At 44.2% G+C, this 16,509-nt stretch overlaps 1 protein-coding gene across 2 annotated transcripts in view; it reads left to right on the top strand.

Annotated features, from left to right (window-relative positions):
- DLL3 (delta like canonical Notch ligand 3) overlaps nt 1-16,509 on the top strand; it is a 170,208-nt gene that overhangs the window by 100,428 nt on the left and 53,271 nt on the right. For both annotated transcript variants that reach the window (XM_079985492.1, XM_079985493.1), the window contains one exon: nt 8,886-9,537. In XM_079985492.1, coding sequence (XP_079841618.1) covers nt 8,886-9,537 — 652 coding nt within the window. The remainder of the gene's footprint in view (nt 1-8,885; nt 9,538-16,509) is intronic.

The raw sequence follows: 16,509 nt of genomic DNA, 5'->3' as shown, positions 1-16,509 counted from the left end.
TATTGACTTCCATCCCTCCCGGTTTCAGGGTTCTTAGTATGAATAGTTTGTTTCTCCTGCAGTTGATAGTTATAATGATTTGCACATCGTAAGATCTATATCAGTCCTGCTATAGTTTTTAGGTTCTTGTAATTCCCTTCAATATAAATCATAAATTTATTCCAGTCATTAATAAACTTTGTATTCTTTTGGTTTCTAATTTTTTGTGTCATTTTTGCAAGTTCTACAAATTCGAATAACTTTGTTTGCCAATCACTAATTGGTGGGATACTTTGGCTTTTCCAATTTTGGGCAATTAATAATCTAGCGGCAGCTGTAGCATACTGGAATAATGTTTTATCTTCTTTTTTAATTTCGTCCCCAATTATTCCCAGAAGAAAAGCCTCTGGTCTTTTGGGAAATGTATATTTAAATATTTTTTTTAACTCATTGTAAATATATTCCCAGTATTTCTTCATTTCGTCGCATGTCCACCACATGTGGAAAAAATTACCTTCTTTAGTTTTACACTTCCAGCAAAACTTATTCCCTGTCTTGTACATTTTCCCTAGCTTTGCTGGGGTAATGTACCACCTGTACATCATCTTTTCTAAATTTTCCCTCAGTGTTACACATGCCGTGAATTTCATTCCGCTAGTCCATAAATTCAGCCACTTATCATACTCTATATTATATCCCAGATCCATTGCCCATCTTGTCATGACCTCCTTTATTTCCTCATCTTTGGTGTCCCATTCTAATAGTATATCATACATTTTAGATAATAATTTGGATTTACCCTCTATTATTTCTATCTGAAATTTGGATTTCTTCTCATTCATCCCTACTTTTTTATGTTCCGTCCATATTGCGTTTATTTGGTGGAATTGTAACCAGCTTGTTAATTTCTCTTTCAGTTCCTCATATGTTCTCATCCTCCATCCACTTTCTGATCTTATTAGTAAACCTTTTTCCTTCCATATTGGTTTTTTTGATCACTGAAATATCGATTGGTGATAGCCACCAGGGTGTTTTCCATTCAAGGAGTTTTTTATTCTTCTCCCACACTTCATATAGAGGCCCCCTAATAATATGACTAGAAAACCCTTTATGTACTTTTTCTTTGTTTTGCCATAGGTAGGCATGCCAGCCGAACCTATTGTCGAACCCCTCGAGGTCTAATAAGTCAGTATTTTCCAAATTGATCCAATCTTTGATCCAGCAAAGGCAGGCTGCCTCAAAATATAATTTTAGGTTGGGTACCGAGAATCCCCCTCTTTCTTTCCGGTCTGTAAGGAGTTTGAATCTAATTCTTGGCCTTTTTCCTTGCCATATGAATTTCGAAAGAGTTTTTTGCCAATCTGTAAACATTTTAGAGCCTCTGATCACGGGGATGTTTTGAAACAAAAACAGCATTCTTGGAAGTAAGTTCATTTTTATTGCCGCCATCCTTCCCATCCACGAGAGTTTCACTCTGCTCCAGGTGTCCAGGTCTTTCTTAATCTGCTTCCATGTCGTAAGGTAGTTGTCTTGAATCAAGTTTATATTTTTAGTAGTTAACCAAATTCCCAGATACTTTATTTTTTTTGCCACTTTAATTCCATACTGTAATTCTAGCTTTTCATTTTCATCCTTTTGCAAATTCTTCGTTAAAATTTTGGTCTTTAATTTATTCAATTTGAAACCAGATACCTTACCAAATTCTTCTAACATCTCCAAGGCCTTACCAACACTTTCTTGTGGGTTTTCCAGGGATAGCATCAAGTCGTCGGCATACGCTTTTAACTTATACTCCTTTGTTCCTATTTTGATCCCACGGATCTCTGATGTTACTCTTATTTTATTTGTGATTACCTCTAGTGCCATAATAAATAGAAGCGGGGATAGAGGGCAACCCTGTCTTGTTCCTTTTTCAATTTTAAATGAGTTTGTTAAGTTATTATTTATAATCAGTTTTGCAGATTGTTTCGAGTATATTGCTTTTATTCCGTTCATGAACTCGCCCTCTAGCCCCGCTTTTTCCATGCTCTTCAATAGGAACTGCCAAGAGACGTTATCAAATGCCTTTTCAGCATCGATAAAAATCAGCGCCGCGGGTATCTCATTCTTACATTCCAAGTACTCAATAATGTTTATAGCGTGCCTTACGTTATCTCTAAGTTGCCTATTTGGAAGAAATCCTGCCTGATCTTTATGTATTAAATTTACTAGACATTTCTTAAGTCTGCTTGCCAACACCTCTGCGAAGATTTTATAATCATTATTTAATAGTGATATCGGTCTATAGTTCTTAATATTCAGTTTGTCCATATCTGGTTTAGGGATCATCGTTATATAAGCCTCTTTCCAGGACTCTGGAATCTTTCCTCCTTTCAATATCTTATTCATGGTGTCACATAGCACTGGTGTTAATTGGTGTTCTAATACTTTATAGTATTTGGCTGATAATCCGTCCGGTCCTGGGGCTTTTCCTGGTTTCATCTTCTTTATTGCCTCCTGGATCTCTTCTATTTTTATGGGATTATTTAATTGGTATCTTTCTTCATCTGTTATGGTCTTCCCACTATAGTCTTCTAAATATTTTTCTATTTGGGCTATTCCTTTCTCTTCTTTTTTATACAGCTTCTCATAGAATTTGAGGAAATTCTCTTTTATTTCTTTTGGATCTTCAATCAAGTGCTCTTCTACTTTTATCTTATTTATTACACTTTGTTCTTGCCTTCTTCTCAATTGCTATGCTAATAATTTGCCCGTTTTGTTTGCTGATTCGAAATATTTTTGTTTCATTACTTTGATTTTCCATTCTATTTCTTGACTTGTTAACATTGAATATTGAGATTGTAACATTTTTGTTGTTTGCCTGTTTTGATCATCGTTGGGGTTTGTTATTAATTTTTTCTCACACTCTCTTATCTGATTGAGAATTTCCTCCTTCTTTTGTTCTCTTACTTTCCTCCTGTAGCTGTTTTGCTGTATAAAAAACCCTCTTAAAACCGCTTTACTAGCATCCCAGACTATGTCCAGACTTCTCCCAGTATTGAGATTCAGGGTAAAGTATTCTTTTAAGGTGGTTTTGGCTTTTTCCACAGCCTCCTCATTTTCTAATAGGTATTCATTTATTCTCCATCTGAAACCGCCCTGTGATTTACCTTTTATTTCCAATATAACCGAGTTATGGTCCGAGAGAGTTCTCGGTTGAATTTCGCAATTTGTAGTTCTTAATGCAAGCTCTCTAGAGACCCAGATTTGATCAATTCTACTCCAACTCTTATGCGGTTCTGAGAAGAAGGTGAATTGCTTCTCTATTGCATGTTTGTGTCTCCAAATGTCTATTAAATCTAAGTTTTCTTCCAAGTTCTTAAAGGATTTTGGCAGCTTCCCTTGTTTATTTTTCCCCTTTCCTAATTGTTTATCTAATTCCGGTTCCGGCACTCCATTAAAGTCTCCCATTAGGATCGTCTTATTAGATTCCAACTCCAATAGCATTTGTTCCAGTTTCTTAAAGAATTCTGGCTTGTTCGAATTTGGGGCGTATATGTTTATCACATTAAGCTTTTCACCTTGGAAGTTAATTTGTACTCCCAAGATCCTTCCTTCATTATCTCTACAGATCACTTTGGGGTCCTATTTTTCTTTCACATATATCGCCACCCCTCTTTTCTTTTCCGTTGTGCAATTTATAAACCCAACTCCCAACTTTTTATGTACCAGGATATGTTTGTTTTTTATACACGTGTGTAAACAGATTACGTCTAATTTCTTTCTTTTCAACACATTTACAATTTTATTCCTTTTGGTTTTTTCATTCAGACCATTCACATTCCACGACAGAAATTTTAAGTTCATTATAATGACTACTTTTCGGTCTACAAATAATTAGTGATTTAAATTCGAGTGGTTTTGTTTTCTCTGTTCTCCTCCTCTTCTTCTACCTCTTCTGCTACTACCTCTTCTTCTTCTTCGTCTGCTTCCTCTCCTCTACCTCTCTCTTCTTGGTCCTTTCCTCTTTCTTTTTTCCTTCTTCTCTCCTCTGTATCCTCGTTTCTTCCTTCATATCTCTCTTCTATTCTTCCTAGCTCTTTCTCATATCTACGCAGAAATTTCTTCACTTCTTGCTTCTCGGCGATCCTGAATCTTTTGTCTTTATAAAAAAAGGAGATTCCTTCAGGGAACTCCCATCTATATTGTATATTGTTCTTTTTTAGGACATTTGCCAATTGTTTATAGCCTTCCCTTTTGCGCAGGAGTCTGGTTGGTATCTCTTTAAAGATGATGATTGGTCTGCCGTCAATGACTAATTTTTTTTGATAGCTTCTTTTAATATCAAATTTTTCATCTCTATCGAGTTAAAGATAACCAAGCAGTCTCCTGCAATTTTCCTTAATTTCACTTGTTTTGTCTTTATTTTAATTCTGAAAGCGTTTTCCATCGTATATGCAACCTCTTCTTCTTTCAATTCTAACCATTTCGCTAGCTCTTTGATCATTTTTTCCTTAATATTTTCATTTATCTCTTCACCTACTCCCCTAAATTTCAAATTTAATTGTTTTTGTTTCATATTGATCATCGCCAGATTGTCTAAGATTTGGTCCTGGTTTTTATTTAGTTCTCCTATCTCATCCCTTATCCTGTCTGTCTCCTTTCTTTGTTCTTTCATTTCTTTCTGTATTTTTTTATTTGTTTCCTCCATAGCCTTTGACCGACTTGCCAAGTCTTTGATTTTGCTTGACAGTTCCCCAACTGCACCCTCTATTCTCTTATCTATTAACTCATGCATCTCTCCTAGTTTTTTTTCCATATGTATTTCACTCTGTTTGAACTCCTCTTTTATTTTTAACCATAAGATGTCTAAGTCCTTTATCTCTTCTTGTCAGGATGTTTTCCTTTCCAATGGTGTTCCTCCTGCCTTTTTTCCTTCTTTCCCTGCCATTTTCTCTTTCACTGGTTTTAAATTAAATCTCCTACAATACTTATTCTCTCCCCTAAAGGGCACACACTCTAAGCTCTATCTAATTAATTATCGAGCAATGAGTTCAAAAACACTCTCTTAGACACTCTCCCCTAGGGGGCGCACACTCTGAATTCTGTCTAATTAATTATCGAGCAGCGGATTCACGAACACTCCTTTAATCATTCAGAAGGAATGTATGAAAGTCAACTCTATACTTATAATAGATCAGGCTCGTCTTTAGACACTTTAAATTCCAATAAATTCATTTGAAATTTCATTTTTCGTTTAATCCCTGACCATTACCTCACAGCACAGTTCCCACAATTGCCTGGGAAGAGGGAATGTCCTTTTAAAGCTATGCAAATATATTCTCTGGTTTTTGGATGGGTTTATTGCTTTGCTTGATGTATCGTGCTTTAATAGTGACTTACTCTAAACATTTGTCTTGGGGTAGAAACGATGGCCTGGTTGCCACAGGTGTCCAGGACTGAATAAACTACCGTATTTTTTGCTCTATAAGACTCACTTTTTCCCTCCTAAAAAGTTAGGGGAAATGTGTGTGCGTCTTATGGAGTGAATGCAGGCTGCGCAGCTATCCCAGAAGCCAGAACAGCAAGAGGGATTGCTGCTTTCACTGTGCAACGATCCCTCTTGCTGTTCTGGCTTCTGGGATTCAGAATATTTTTTTTCTTGTTTTCCTCCTCCAAAAACTAGGTGCGTCTTGTGGTCTGGTGCGTCTTATAGAGCGAAAAATACAGTAATTATTTGGCTGGTTTTAATAATAATAATAATAATAATAATAATAATAATAATTTTTATTTATATCCCGCCCTCCCCAGCCGAAGCTGGGCTCAGGGCGGCTAACAACACTAAAACAGTGCAACATTATAAAAACATTATAAAAATGAATTAAAATCAAAATTGATGGCAACCATAAACTAAAGTTTTGTAAAGATTGCCAAAGGAGGGAGTCAGGCTGTGCCCTGTCCAAAGGCCTGGCGGAACAGCTCTGTCTTGCAGGCCCTGCGGAAAGATGTCAAGTCCCGCAGGGCCCTGGTCTCTTGGGACAGAGCATTCCACCAGGTCGGAGCCACAGCCGAAAAAGCCCTGGCTCTAGTTGAGGCCAGCCTAACCTCTCTGTGGCCTGGGATCTTCAAGGTGTTTTTATTTGAAGACCGTAAGTTTCTCTGTGGGGCATACCAGGAGAGGCGGTCCCGTAGGTACGAGGGTCCTAGGCCGTATAGGGCTTTGAAGGTTAAAACTAGCACCTTAAACCTGATCCTGTACTTCACCGGGAGCCAGTGCAGCTGGTATAGCACCGGATGAATGTGATCTCTAAGCGAAGGCCCCGTAAGGAGTCTCGCTGCGGCATTCTGCACCCGCTGGAGTTTCTGGGTCAGTCTCAAGGGCAGCCCCACGTAGAGTGAGTTACAATAATCCAGTCTGGAGGTGACCGTCGTGTGGATCACAGTGGCTAGGTCAGGGCGAGAGAGATAAGGGGCCAACTGCTTAGCTTGGCAGAGATGAAAAAATGCCGCCTTTGTTATAGCTGCAATCTGCGCCTCCATGGAAAGGGAGGTGTCAAAGATTACACCCAAACTCTTAACGGACGGTGCTGGCACTAATTGCACCCCCGCAAGAGATGGGAGTCGCCCCCTCAATCCCATATCGTCCCGCCCCAGCCAGAGGACCTCTGTCTTCGAAGGATTTAACTTCAACCGGCTCCCACGTAACCATTCAGCCACAGCTTCCAAGCATCTGATCAGTGTGTCTGGGGCCGAGTCAGGATGGCCATCCATCAACAGATATTGGGTGTCATCAGCATACTGATGGCAGCCCAGCCCAAAACTCCAGACAAGCTGGGCGAGGGGGCGCATAAAGATGTTAAAAAGCATCGGGGAGAGTATTGCACCCTGGGGCACACCACACACCAAGGAGTGGCGGGATGACAATTCCCCCCCAAGCGCCACCCTCTGTCCCCGACCAGAGAGAAACGAGCGCAGCCATTGAAGGACCGTGCCCTGGATCCCCACGTCGGCAAGGCGGTGGTCCAGGAGTTCGTGATCGACCATGTCGAAGGCTGCTGACAGGTCTAGAAGAATCAGCAGCCCCGACCCGCCTCGATCCAGCTGCCTGCGGAGATCATCTGTTAGGGCGACCAGAGCCGTCTCGGTCCCATGACCAGCGCGGAAGCCGGACTGGAATGGATCCAGAGCCGATGTTTCATCCAGAAACCTACCAAGCTGTTCAGCAACCGCTCTCTCAATCACCTTACCCAGGAATGGAAGATTCAAAACCGGGCGGTAATTGGATAGATCTAAGGGATCTAATGATGTTTTCTTTAAAAGCGGGCGCACCACTGCCTCCTTCAGTTCCCCTGGGAATGTCCCGGTGCCAAGGGACAAATTGATGATATCCCCCAGGGGGGCCCGCACCTCGTCTGGACATGCTCTAATCAGCCAGGACGGGCACAGGTCGAGAGGACAAGTGGTGGGCTTTCCAGCTCGGAGGAGTCTGTCCACATCGGCTGGGGATATCCGCTCAAAGTGGTCCAATACTGGACCCGAAGACAGTCGAGGGGCCTCCCGTTCCTTTATTGTATCCAAATTGGCAGGGAGGTCATGGCGGAGCAACAGGACCTTCTCTGCAAAAAAGCTCGCAAATGCCTCACAGCTGTGTGTCAAATTGTTATTTAAATTTGGCTGTCCTTCGAGGGACGTTAAAGACCGAATTATACTAAATAATTGCGCCAGGCGAGAGCTAGCGGATGCAATGGAGGCCGAGAAGTAGGACTTCTTAGCGGCCTTCACTGCCATCTCGTAGGTTTTCATAAAAACCCTATAAGATGTTCTTGAAGCTCCGTCACGGGCACCCCGCCATACTCGCTCTAGCCGTCTGAGGTCCCGCTTCGTTTTCCGGAGCTCCTCGGTAAACCAGGGACCCCGGTTTCTGCGGGGTCACAGAGGGCGCTTAGGTGTGATCTCATCGATGGCTGCCAGGAGCTGGGTATTCCAGCCCTCAACAAGCTCAGTCAATGAGTCGCCAGGGGGAGCAAGGTCCCGCAAGGCTTGACGGAATCTATCAGGGTCCATCAGCCTCTGCGGGCGAGCCCAAATCGGCTTGCCACCTAAGCAGGGTGGGGGTGGAACGTCAATCCTGGCTTTCAGAGCGTAGGGATCAGACTATGGCACCTTCATCGAAGGAAACATGATCACATCTATACCGATGCCAAAGATCAAATCCAGCGTGTGGCCTGCTTGATGTGTGGGGCCCGAAACAAACTGGGAGAGCCCTAGTGTCGCCATGGAAGACACCAGGTCCAGAGCCTGTGAGGAGGGAGTGGCATCAGCATGGACGTTGAAGTCCCCCAATACCAATAGGTTAGGGAACTCCAAGGCCCAGCCGGCCACCGCCTCCAGCAGGCCTGACAGGGTGGCTGCTGGTGCGCTAGGTGGCCGGTACACCAGCCGGACAGCCAAGCTCTCCTCGGAGCCCCACACTAGGCCAACACATTCAATGCCGGGGATCGATGGCGATGGTAGAGCCCTGAAAGAACAATCTTCCCGGATTAATAATGCCACCCCTCCCCCCCAGCCCACAGTCCGTGACTGGTGGAGGACGGAGAAACCCGGGGGCGCCATCTCTCGTAAGGTAACAGTTTCCCCTTCGCGCACCCAGGTCTCCGTCACACAAGCCAGGTTGACCCCCTGCGAGGTGAAGAAATCTCGCAGGGTGGCGGTTTTGTTGTCTATAGACCTAGCATTGCACACCAACAGTGACGGAGGTGAGTAATCCTTGCTCACCCTACCCTCGTCTCTCGGGATGGGGCGCAGATTGGAACAAAATAAAAATACATGGATAAAAACCACCGTTTATGGTGGTACAACAAAGTAAAAAGTTTTCAGCCATTAACCTGCTTGCATGTCTCTGTAATTTCCTCTCCTTTCCTTTCCAGGTGGCCACTGTCTGGATCTGGGCCGCAGCGTGATCTGCAAATGCCGCCAGGGTTTTGCTGGCCCTCACTGCGAATTGAACATAGATGATTGCGCAGGAAACCCTTGTGCTAACGGAGGCACATGCATCGACGGCCCCAACAGCTACACCTGCTCCTGCACCCTGGGCTATGGCGGAAAGGACTGTGGTACCCGCATGGATGCCTGTGGCTCCAACCCTTGCCTGAATAGTGGCACCTGCTACACCCACTTCTCGGGCCATGTCTGTGAGTGCTCCTCCGGCTACATGGGCTCCAGTTGTGAGTTCAAAGTTCAGGTTCCCACCCCTGTGAGCAGCCAGCGGGTGGCTGAAGGTCCTTTTCCCGTTGCCCTGGCCGTTTCCTTTGCTCTGGGGCTCATGACGTTGGTGCTCGCGGCATGTGCCGCTGTGGCTGTGCTTCGGCACATGAGGCAGGGCCGCAAAGCTGTGAAAAGCAGTGTCCGCAATGACCTGGCGACCATCAACAACCTCAAGGAGAGAGATGGCTTCCTCATCTCCCCCGGGCGCTTTAAGGTCTCGAACAAAGACAGCCGATTCGGTGGAGACCAGTTCAACTGCAAGAGGAAGTTGCTGGATCAGAGCCGTGAGTCTGTCTGCAAGAAGAAGCTGGAAAAGTGAGTGGTACCCATCTGTCCCATTTGGGCTCCTTCTGTTTGCTTGTAACTTGAAGACTGGGGTGAAGTTCTGGGGTAGGGTGCATGGGCAAATATTAGGACAAGGTTATTAACGTATTTATGGGACCGCATCTCCTGGTCTGCCCAGCAGAGGACCTTAAGGTCCATGAATAATCATAGTTTAGAGGTCCCGGGCCCTAAGGAAGCTAGATTATCCTCCCCCAGGGCCAGGGCCTTTTCAGTGATGGCTCCGACCTCGTGGAACACTCTGTCCCATGAGACCAGGGCCCTGCAGGATTTAACCTCCTTCCACAGGGCCTGTAAGACAGAGCTATTCCATCTGGCTTTCAATTTGAACTTAGCCTGATCTTTTATTCCCCTTCCTTCCCTCCCCCTCCCCTTTTTATGAAGATTACCCACTCTGGGATCCCACAGCTAATTCTCCCCTGGTCTCCTCGCTGGCCCAAATAGGACTAATTTAGCCAGCTAGCCCTGGTGATCATCTAATGTTTATTGGACGGATTTTCCCCCTAAACTGATTTTTGATTTTATTGTTATTCATGTTTTATACCGTATTTTATGCTGTTTTTTGTAGCATCAACTGTGTTTTAAATTTGTTGTTAGGCGCCCTGAGCCCTGTTTTCTGAACCCAGAAGGGTGGGGTATAAATAAAAAATTATTAGTATTATTACTATTTATTAATTGGGACTAGGCATTTCAGTCATGTTACACCAGTGATTTATCATCTACACCAGTTTATCATCTACACCTAGTCCATTTCTGGGTCCACTTTAAAGTGCTGGTTTAAAACCTTTAATAGCTTGGAACTAGGATATCTGAGGGACGCGGGTGGCGCTGTGGTCTAAACCACTGAGCCTCTTGGGCTTGCCGATCAGAAGGTTGGCGGTTCGAATCCCCGCAATGGGGTGAGCTCCCATTGCTCGGTCCCAGCTCCTGCCAACCTAGCAGTTCGAAAGCACACCAGTGCAAGTAGATAAATAGGTACTGCTCTGGCGGGAAGGTAAATGGCGTTTCCGTGTGCTGCTCTGGTTTCAGTGTTCCGTTGCACCAGAAGCGGCTGCCTTCCCCTGTATATACCTTACAAAGCCTTAAGATCCTATTCAGAGACCATTTTCCTTGTACCCCGGTAAAGCGGATGGCTGCTGAGGGTCTTCTCAGCTGTGGAATAGCCCCCCCCCCCCCCCCGGGAACCCTGGCAATGCCTTTATCTGGTGCTGTTTACCCAAGTCTTTTAAAACACTTGCATTAAAAAAGCAATGATGTGGCAACTTGGACACTTTATTGAAGGCAGCCCTATTTAGGGAAAATTTTAATGTTTGATGTTTTGTCGTGTTTTTAATATTCTGTTGGGAGCCACCCAGAGTGGCTGGGGTGTTATTTATTTATTATTCTGAACTGCTACTTTGGGGCTCTATTCTCATCTGATAGAATGAAAGATTTCTATTTCATTTGATGGTTTATTGTGCTGCTCGTATTGCATTTTATTTCATGCTTCTGTGAGCTGTTTTCAGTAGTAGTGGAAGTAATTTAATTTAAAAGTCCATGTAGATTTGGCAGGTAAGTACAAGAAAACAAGACTGTCCAAGCTAGTGATGCTCATAAGGCTGAGACATTGAGTTTATGCTAACGTGTTGGCTTATTGTAGTACATCTAAGAATATGTATATGTAGAAATCCTCGTTTGCTTGTGAGATGATCCTGTGATTTCTTCAGGAAAAACCTATCTGAGCAGGATCCTAAAGGACTCAGAGCCTCATTCGTGGGATTGCTCCCGGAAACTGCCATTTAGATCTACCTCTTCTCAGTGTTTGTGTGTACATTTGTGGGTAAACAGGAAGGTTTTACAATGTTCATCTCAAATTTTAAAAAAAATCAGTTATTTCAGGATACTGTGTAAGGGAATAAATGCCTTTGCATTTTTAGTGCTTCTGGTGTGGGCTATATAAATTACACAGAGGAACAGCCCTTTAAGATGGACCACCATTACATTATATAGGCAATTACCATTAGCATCCATCTGTCTCATCAGACAATGGAAGGCACCTTTGTGGGTGAAATCAAACCATTGGAGGGTTACAGCGCCTGCTGTGGCTGTAGAGACCGATACAGGAGAGATATATTTTGCTGCATCTGGGGCAGATGAAGGCATCAGGTTGTGTTGCTGCAATGCTCCAGGGCATTTCATCCCAGTGGTCATTCCACCTGTGGTCACTGCTATGGATACACAACCTGACTGATTGTCTCCAGGCAATGTAGCTATGACTTAAGAGCATCTGAACTGCCTTACCATACTGGACTTAGCAGTCATCTAGTGCAACACACTGTCTCCGACAGACAGCCTGTTGATGCTGGAAACTTGTGTGTGTGGAAGCAACTGTGCCTTCCCTTCTTGCTTGTACCCCAGTATTCAGCACTACCTCTGAACACTAAAGTTCCATTTTTATCCCTCATGATTAATAGCAATCTATAAACTCCATGATAAACAAATTCAGAACACTCTACTGGTCAACACCAAGTTTTGTAGCAATTAATTCTGTAAGCTTATTTCTGCATATTGAGAAGAAATATTTTATTTTGCTTTTGTTCTCGATCAATTGCAAATCAGTTTCATTAGATGGCCCAGATCCCAGAGTCTTCATTTTCTCTTTCTCAGCAAGTGTTTTCTACCAGTAAAGAGACAGTAACTGTGAAGATTTACCGTATTTTTCGCCCTATAGGATGCACTTTTTCCCCTCCAAAAATGAAGGGGAAATGTGTGTGCGTCCTATGGGACGAATGCAGGCTTTCGCGCACCGACCCCTCTCGCTCTCCAGGCTTCGCAGACCTCTCCGCAAGCAGCAGGAGCGCTCCCGCTGCTTGCGAAGAGTTGCCTGCATGCTGAAGCCTGCCCTCGCTGAGCTCAGTGCGTCCAGGCTTCGCGGACCTCTCCGCAAGCAGCGGGAGCCAGTGCTGGGCTCCCACGGCTTGCAGAGAGCTGCCTGTTTGGGGACTGGGGTCGGGGGAAGCTCGGGCCTGGGGGGAAATAATTTTTTTCTCTCTTCTCTTCATGCCCCCCTGGACCAGAGCACGCCAGGCACTCCTGTCTTCCACTGCCTCCCGCAGTTTGGTCCAACTCATGCTGGTAGCTTCCAGAACACTGTCCAAACATCTTGTCCTCTGTCATCCCCTTCTCCTTGTGCCACATGCATACACTTGTTCATAAATTTTATCAAAGCTTTTCCAGCATCTAATGATAGAATAAGAAAGTCATCTTTATTTTTATTTAAATCTATTAGATCAACCACTAAACTGCTATTGTCTGTAGCTTGCCTAGTTTTAATGAATCCTGCCTGGTCACTCTTTTTTTAAAAAAACACCACATTTTTATTTGTTTTTCCACAAATACAATAGCCATTAAAAGCTTATCCAGCAGTACAGCTAATGGTGTTTGTTTCATCCATTGTCTCTAGACATACACTTACACATTTAACATTCAAACATATTACTTAACGTAACCTCTCCACTGAGAATATTGAGCGGTTGGTATGCGATCTTGATTTTGGTCATTAACATAGTTAAAGACAGGGGTCCACATTTCTTGGAAGGTGTCTCTATTCTTTATGTCTTTAATTGCCCCCCTGTGTCTGGTGAGACACTCACACATTGCTGTATCCCAGATATTATTTTCCCTTATGTTCAGGGGTATTTTAGTCTGGTTCTTCCATTGCTGAGCTATCTCTAATTGTGCTGTGGTCAGTAAGAAGCCTACTAATTCACCTAGCTTACGTCTAGATCCAAAGATCGTAGGGCTAAGACAGAATTTGGAGGGTTTGGCCTGTAATTGCAGATATAATGGAGAATATTCCAAAAGTTTTTTATGTAAGGTCATTCCCACCAAACATGATTAATGAACCAAGTGACCCCCTGGACCAGAGCATGCCATGCCCTCCTGTCTTCCACTGCCTCCCTCATGCTGGTAGCTTGGAGAACACTGTCCCACCATCTCGTCCTCTGTCATCCCCTTCTCCTTGTGCCCTCCATCTTTCCCAACATCAGAGTAGTCACTCTTTATTATTGGCGATATCAATTGTTGCATTCTATTTGCCAAAATTGTTGTTAAAATCTTTATATCTATATAAAGAGCCAGTGTGGTGTAGTGGTTAAGAGCGGTAGTCACGTAATCTGGTGAACCGGGTTCGCGTCTCTGCTCCTCCACCTGCAGCTGCTGGGTGACCTCGGGCCAGTCACACTTCTCTGAAGTCTCTCAGCCCCACTCACCTCACAGAGTGTTTGTTGGGGGGGGAGGAAGGGAAAGGAGAATGTTAGCCGCTTTGAGACTCCTTAAAGGGAGTGGGCAGCGGAGGACCCGTGCTCTCCCCACTGGTCTCCTGCGAGGAGTCCTGGAGCCTTCTCTCCGATTCCCCCATCTGCCCCCCTCCTCTACTGATGCTACTCTGATTTCCTTCCCCACCAGATGGGCTGCCTCTCTCCCTACTGGGACCCTCTCCGGCATCCCTCTGGAGCCTTCCCTCCGCCTCTGGCTCCGATGGCAGTTCCCTGACATGAGAGTAGGTGGCTTATGAGTTCTTTGTAGTGTGAGCATTATTGTCTTGAAAAATATTCAATAGGGCCAGTTCTGGTGTTGCTTCTAATACTTGTTCTATTACTTTACATCAGTAGGACTGATGTCCAAAAGGGTTGGATTTTGGGACAATCCCACTACATGTTGAGGTATATGCCTGAAGAGGTGTAACGCCTGCGGCATTTTGGTGAGGTTCCTGGATGTCTGAGTGCCAACTTCCATGGTGTTAGGTACTATCTATAGATAAATTTCACGGTGAGTTCCCTTCTATTGACTGAGATGGATCTAAATGATGGTTTTGACCATAGTCTCTTTAAGCCCCTTTAAAAAACTGCAGAGTTTTATGTTTGTAATGTTGGAATTTACCAACATCTCAAAGATAAAACCCTGCAGTTTTTTAAGGGGCTTAAAGAGACTCCGTAGTTTTCTCTGGGTTGGATGGTTGTGAAGGTTTCAGAGGCATTGAGAGAGCCTTTGTTTTGAGGTACCATATTTTTCACTCTATAAGACGCACCCAACCATAAGATGCGCCTAGTTTTAGAGGAAGAGAACAAGAAAAAAAATATTCTCTCCCTCTCTGTGCAGCGCCTCTCCATCAAAGCGGGAGGAGAAATGGAAGGGGCTCCATTTCTCTTGCCGCTTCGCTGAAGGGGCGCTGAGCAGAGAGGGAAAGCTGTGCAGCACTTCTCCAGCGAAGCGAAGCCAGGAGAGCAAGAGGGATCGATCCCTCTTGCTCTCCTGGCTTCAGCGAAAGCAACGCGAAGCCTCTGGAGCACAGCGGGAGCACTCCCGCTGCACTCAGGAGGCTTCGGGCGGCTATCCCTGAGAACCTCCAAGGAAGGAGAGCCCACCACCTTCTGAGGGAATCCATTCCACTCTTGAGTAGCTGTTACCTTCAGAAAGTTTTTTGCTGATGTTGCAGAATCTCCGGTCTTGTAACTTGAATCCATTGGTTTGGGCCCTACTCTCCAAAGCAGGAGAAAAGAAATTTGCTCCATCTTCCATCTGACAGCCCTTCAAATGTTTGAAGATGGCTCTCATATCTCCTCTCGGTCTCCTCTTTCCCAGGCTAAACATACCCAACTCCCTCAACTGCTCCTCATAAGGCTTGGTTTCCAGGCTTTTGATCATCTTGGTCACCATCCTCTGTACACATTCCAGCTTGTCAATAACCTTCTTAATTTGTGGCATCCAGAACTGGACACAGTACACAGGTGAGTTCTGACAAAGGCAGAATAGAGTGGTGCTGACTTCCCTTGATCAGGAGACTAATCTTCAGTTGATACAACTAAAATAGTACAGTGGTACCTCAGGTTACAAATGGTCCAGGTTGCAAACTCCACTAACCCCAAAGTAGTTAGCCCAGGATGAGACCGGAAATCGCGCGCTGGCGGCAGCGGGAGGCCACATTAGCGAAAGCGCACCTCAGGTTAAGAATGGTTTCGTTTTAAGGACGGCCCTCCAGAATGAATTAAGTTTGTAACCCGAGGTGCCACCAAATTCACCTTTTTTCTGTTGCTGCATCACAATGTTGACTCATGTTAAGCTTGTGGTCTATTAAGACCCCTAGATCCTTTTCAAATGCAGTACAGGCCAGCAAGCTGTCCCCCATTTTATATTTGTGCACCTGGTTCTTCCTGTCTAAGTGTAGAACCTTGCATTTCTCTCTGTTGAAATTCATTTTGTTAGTTTCGGCCCGGCTTTCCAACCTTAGGATGAGTTAGGGGTGAGCAGTGAGGTAGCCAGATTTGTTGCAGAAGAAATTACTCAAGGAAGAAGAAAAATCAAAATTGTTTTTTTTCATAAGCTAGAATTCAGATGCAGTTTCTCCAAGCCTAGTCACTGAAACTCTATGTCAGGCATCCACAAACTCAGCCCTCCAGCTGTTGTTGGACTACAACTCCCATCATCCCTAGCCAACAGGACCAGTGGCCAGGGATGATGGGAATTGCAGTCCCAAAACAGCTGGAGGGCCGAGTTTGGGGATGCCTGCTCTATGTCCTGCAGATTTAAAAAGCTACACTGGGCTTATTTTTAATTGGCATTCATGATGAAGTAAGACTTGGCATGCAAACTCGTTCATTTGGCACCTTTAGAACGATGATCTATTTCATCCAACTGTCTGTGTGACAAGTGATCAAGGTGGCCACTTACACATTGCCAAAAATGCAGAAATGCATCACTGAAAAGGAGGATAGAACACAAGCTTATTTTTAAAAATAAGATGATACTTTAAATGGATAGAATGCTTACCTTAATTTAAAAGAGAAAAACAGTGTGTCTCATTGTAGTGGAAATGACTGTGACCAGGTGTTTTCTGTGTGCCTGCTTAGCCTTCTGCCCGGATATTAACTGTTTAAGGAGAACTTCAACAGCCCTCCTGTTCTCCCT

The sequence above is a fragment of the Podarcis cretensis genome (assembly GCF_951804945.1).
Source record: "Podarcis cretensis genome assembly, chromosome: 8".
NCBI classification, from domain to species: Eukaryota; Metazoa; Chordata; class Lepidosauria; order Squamata; family Lacertidae; genus Podarcis; species Podarcis cretensis.
This window is presented reverse-complemented; position numbering and strand designations above follow the sequence as displayed.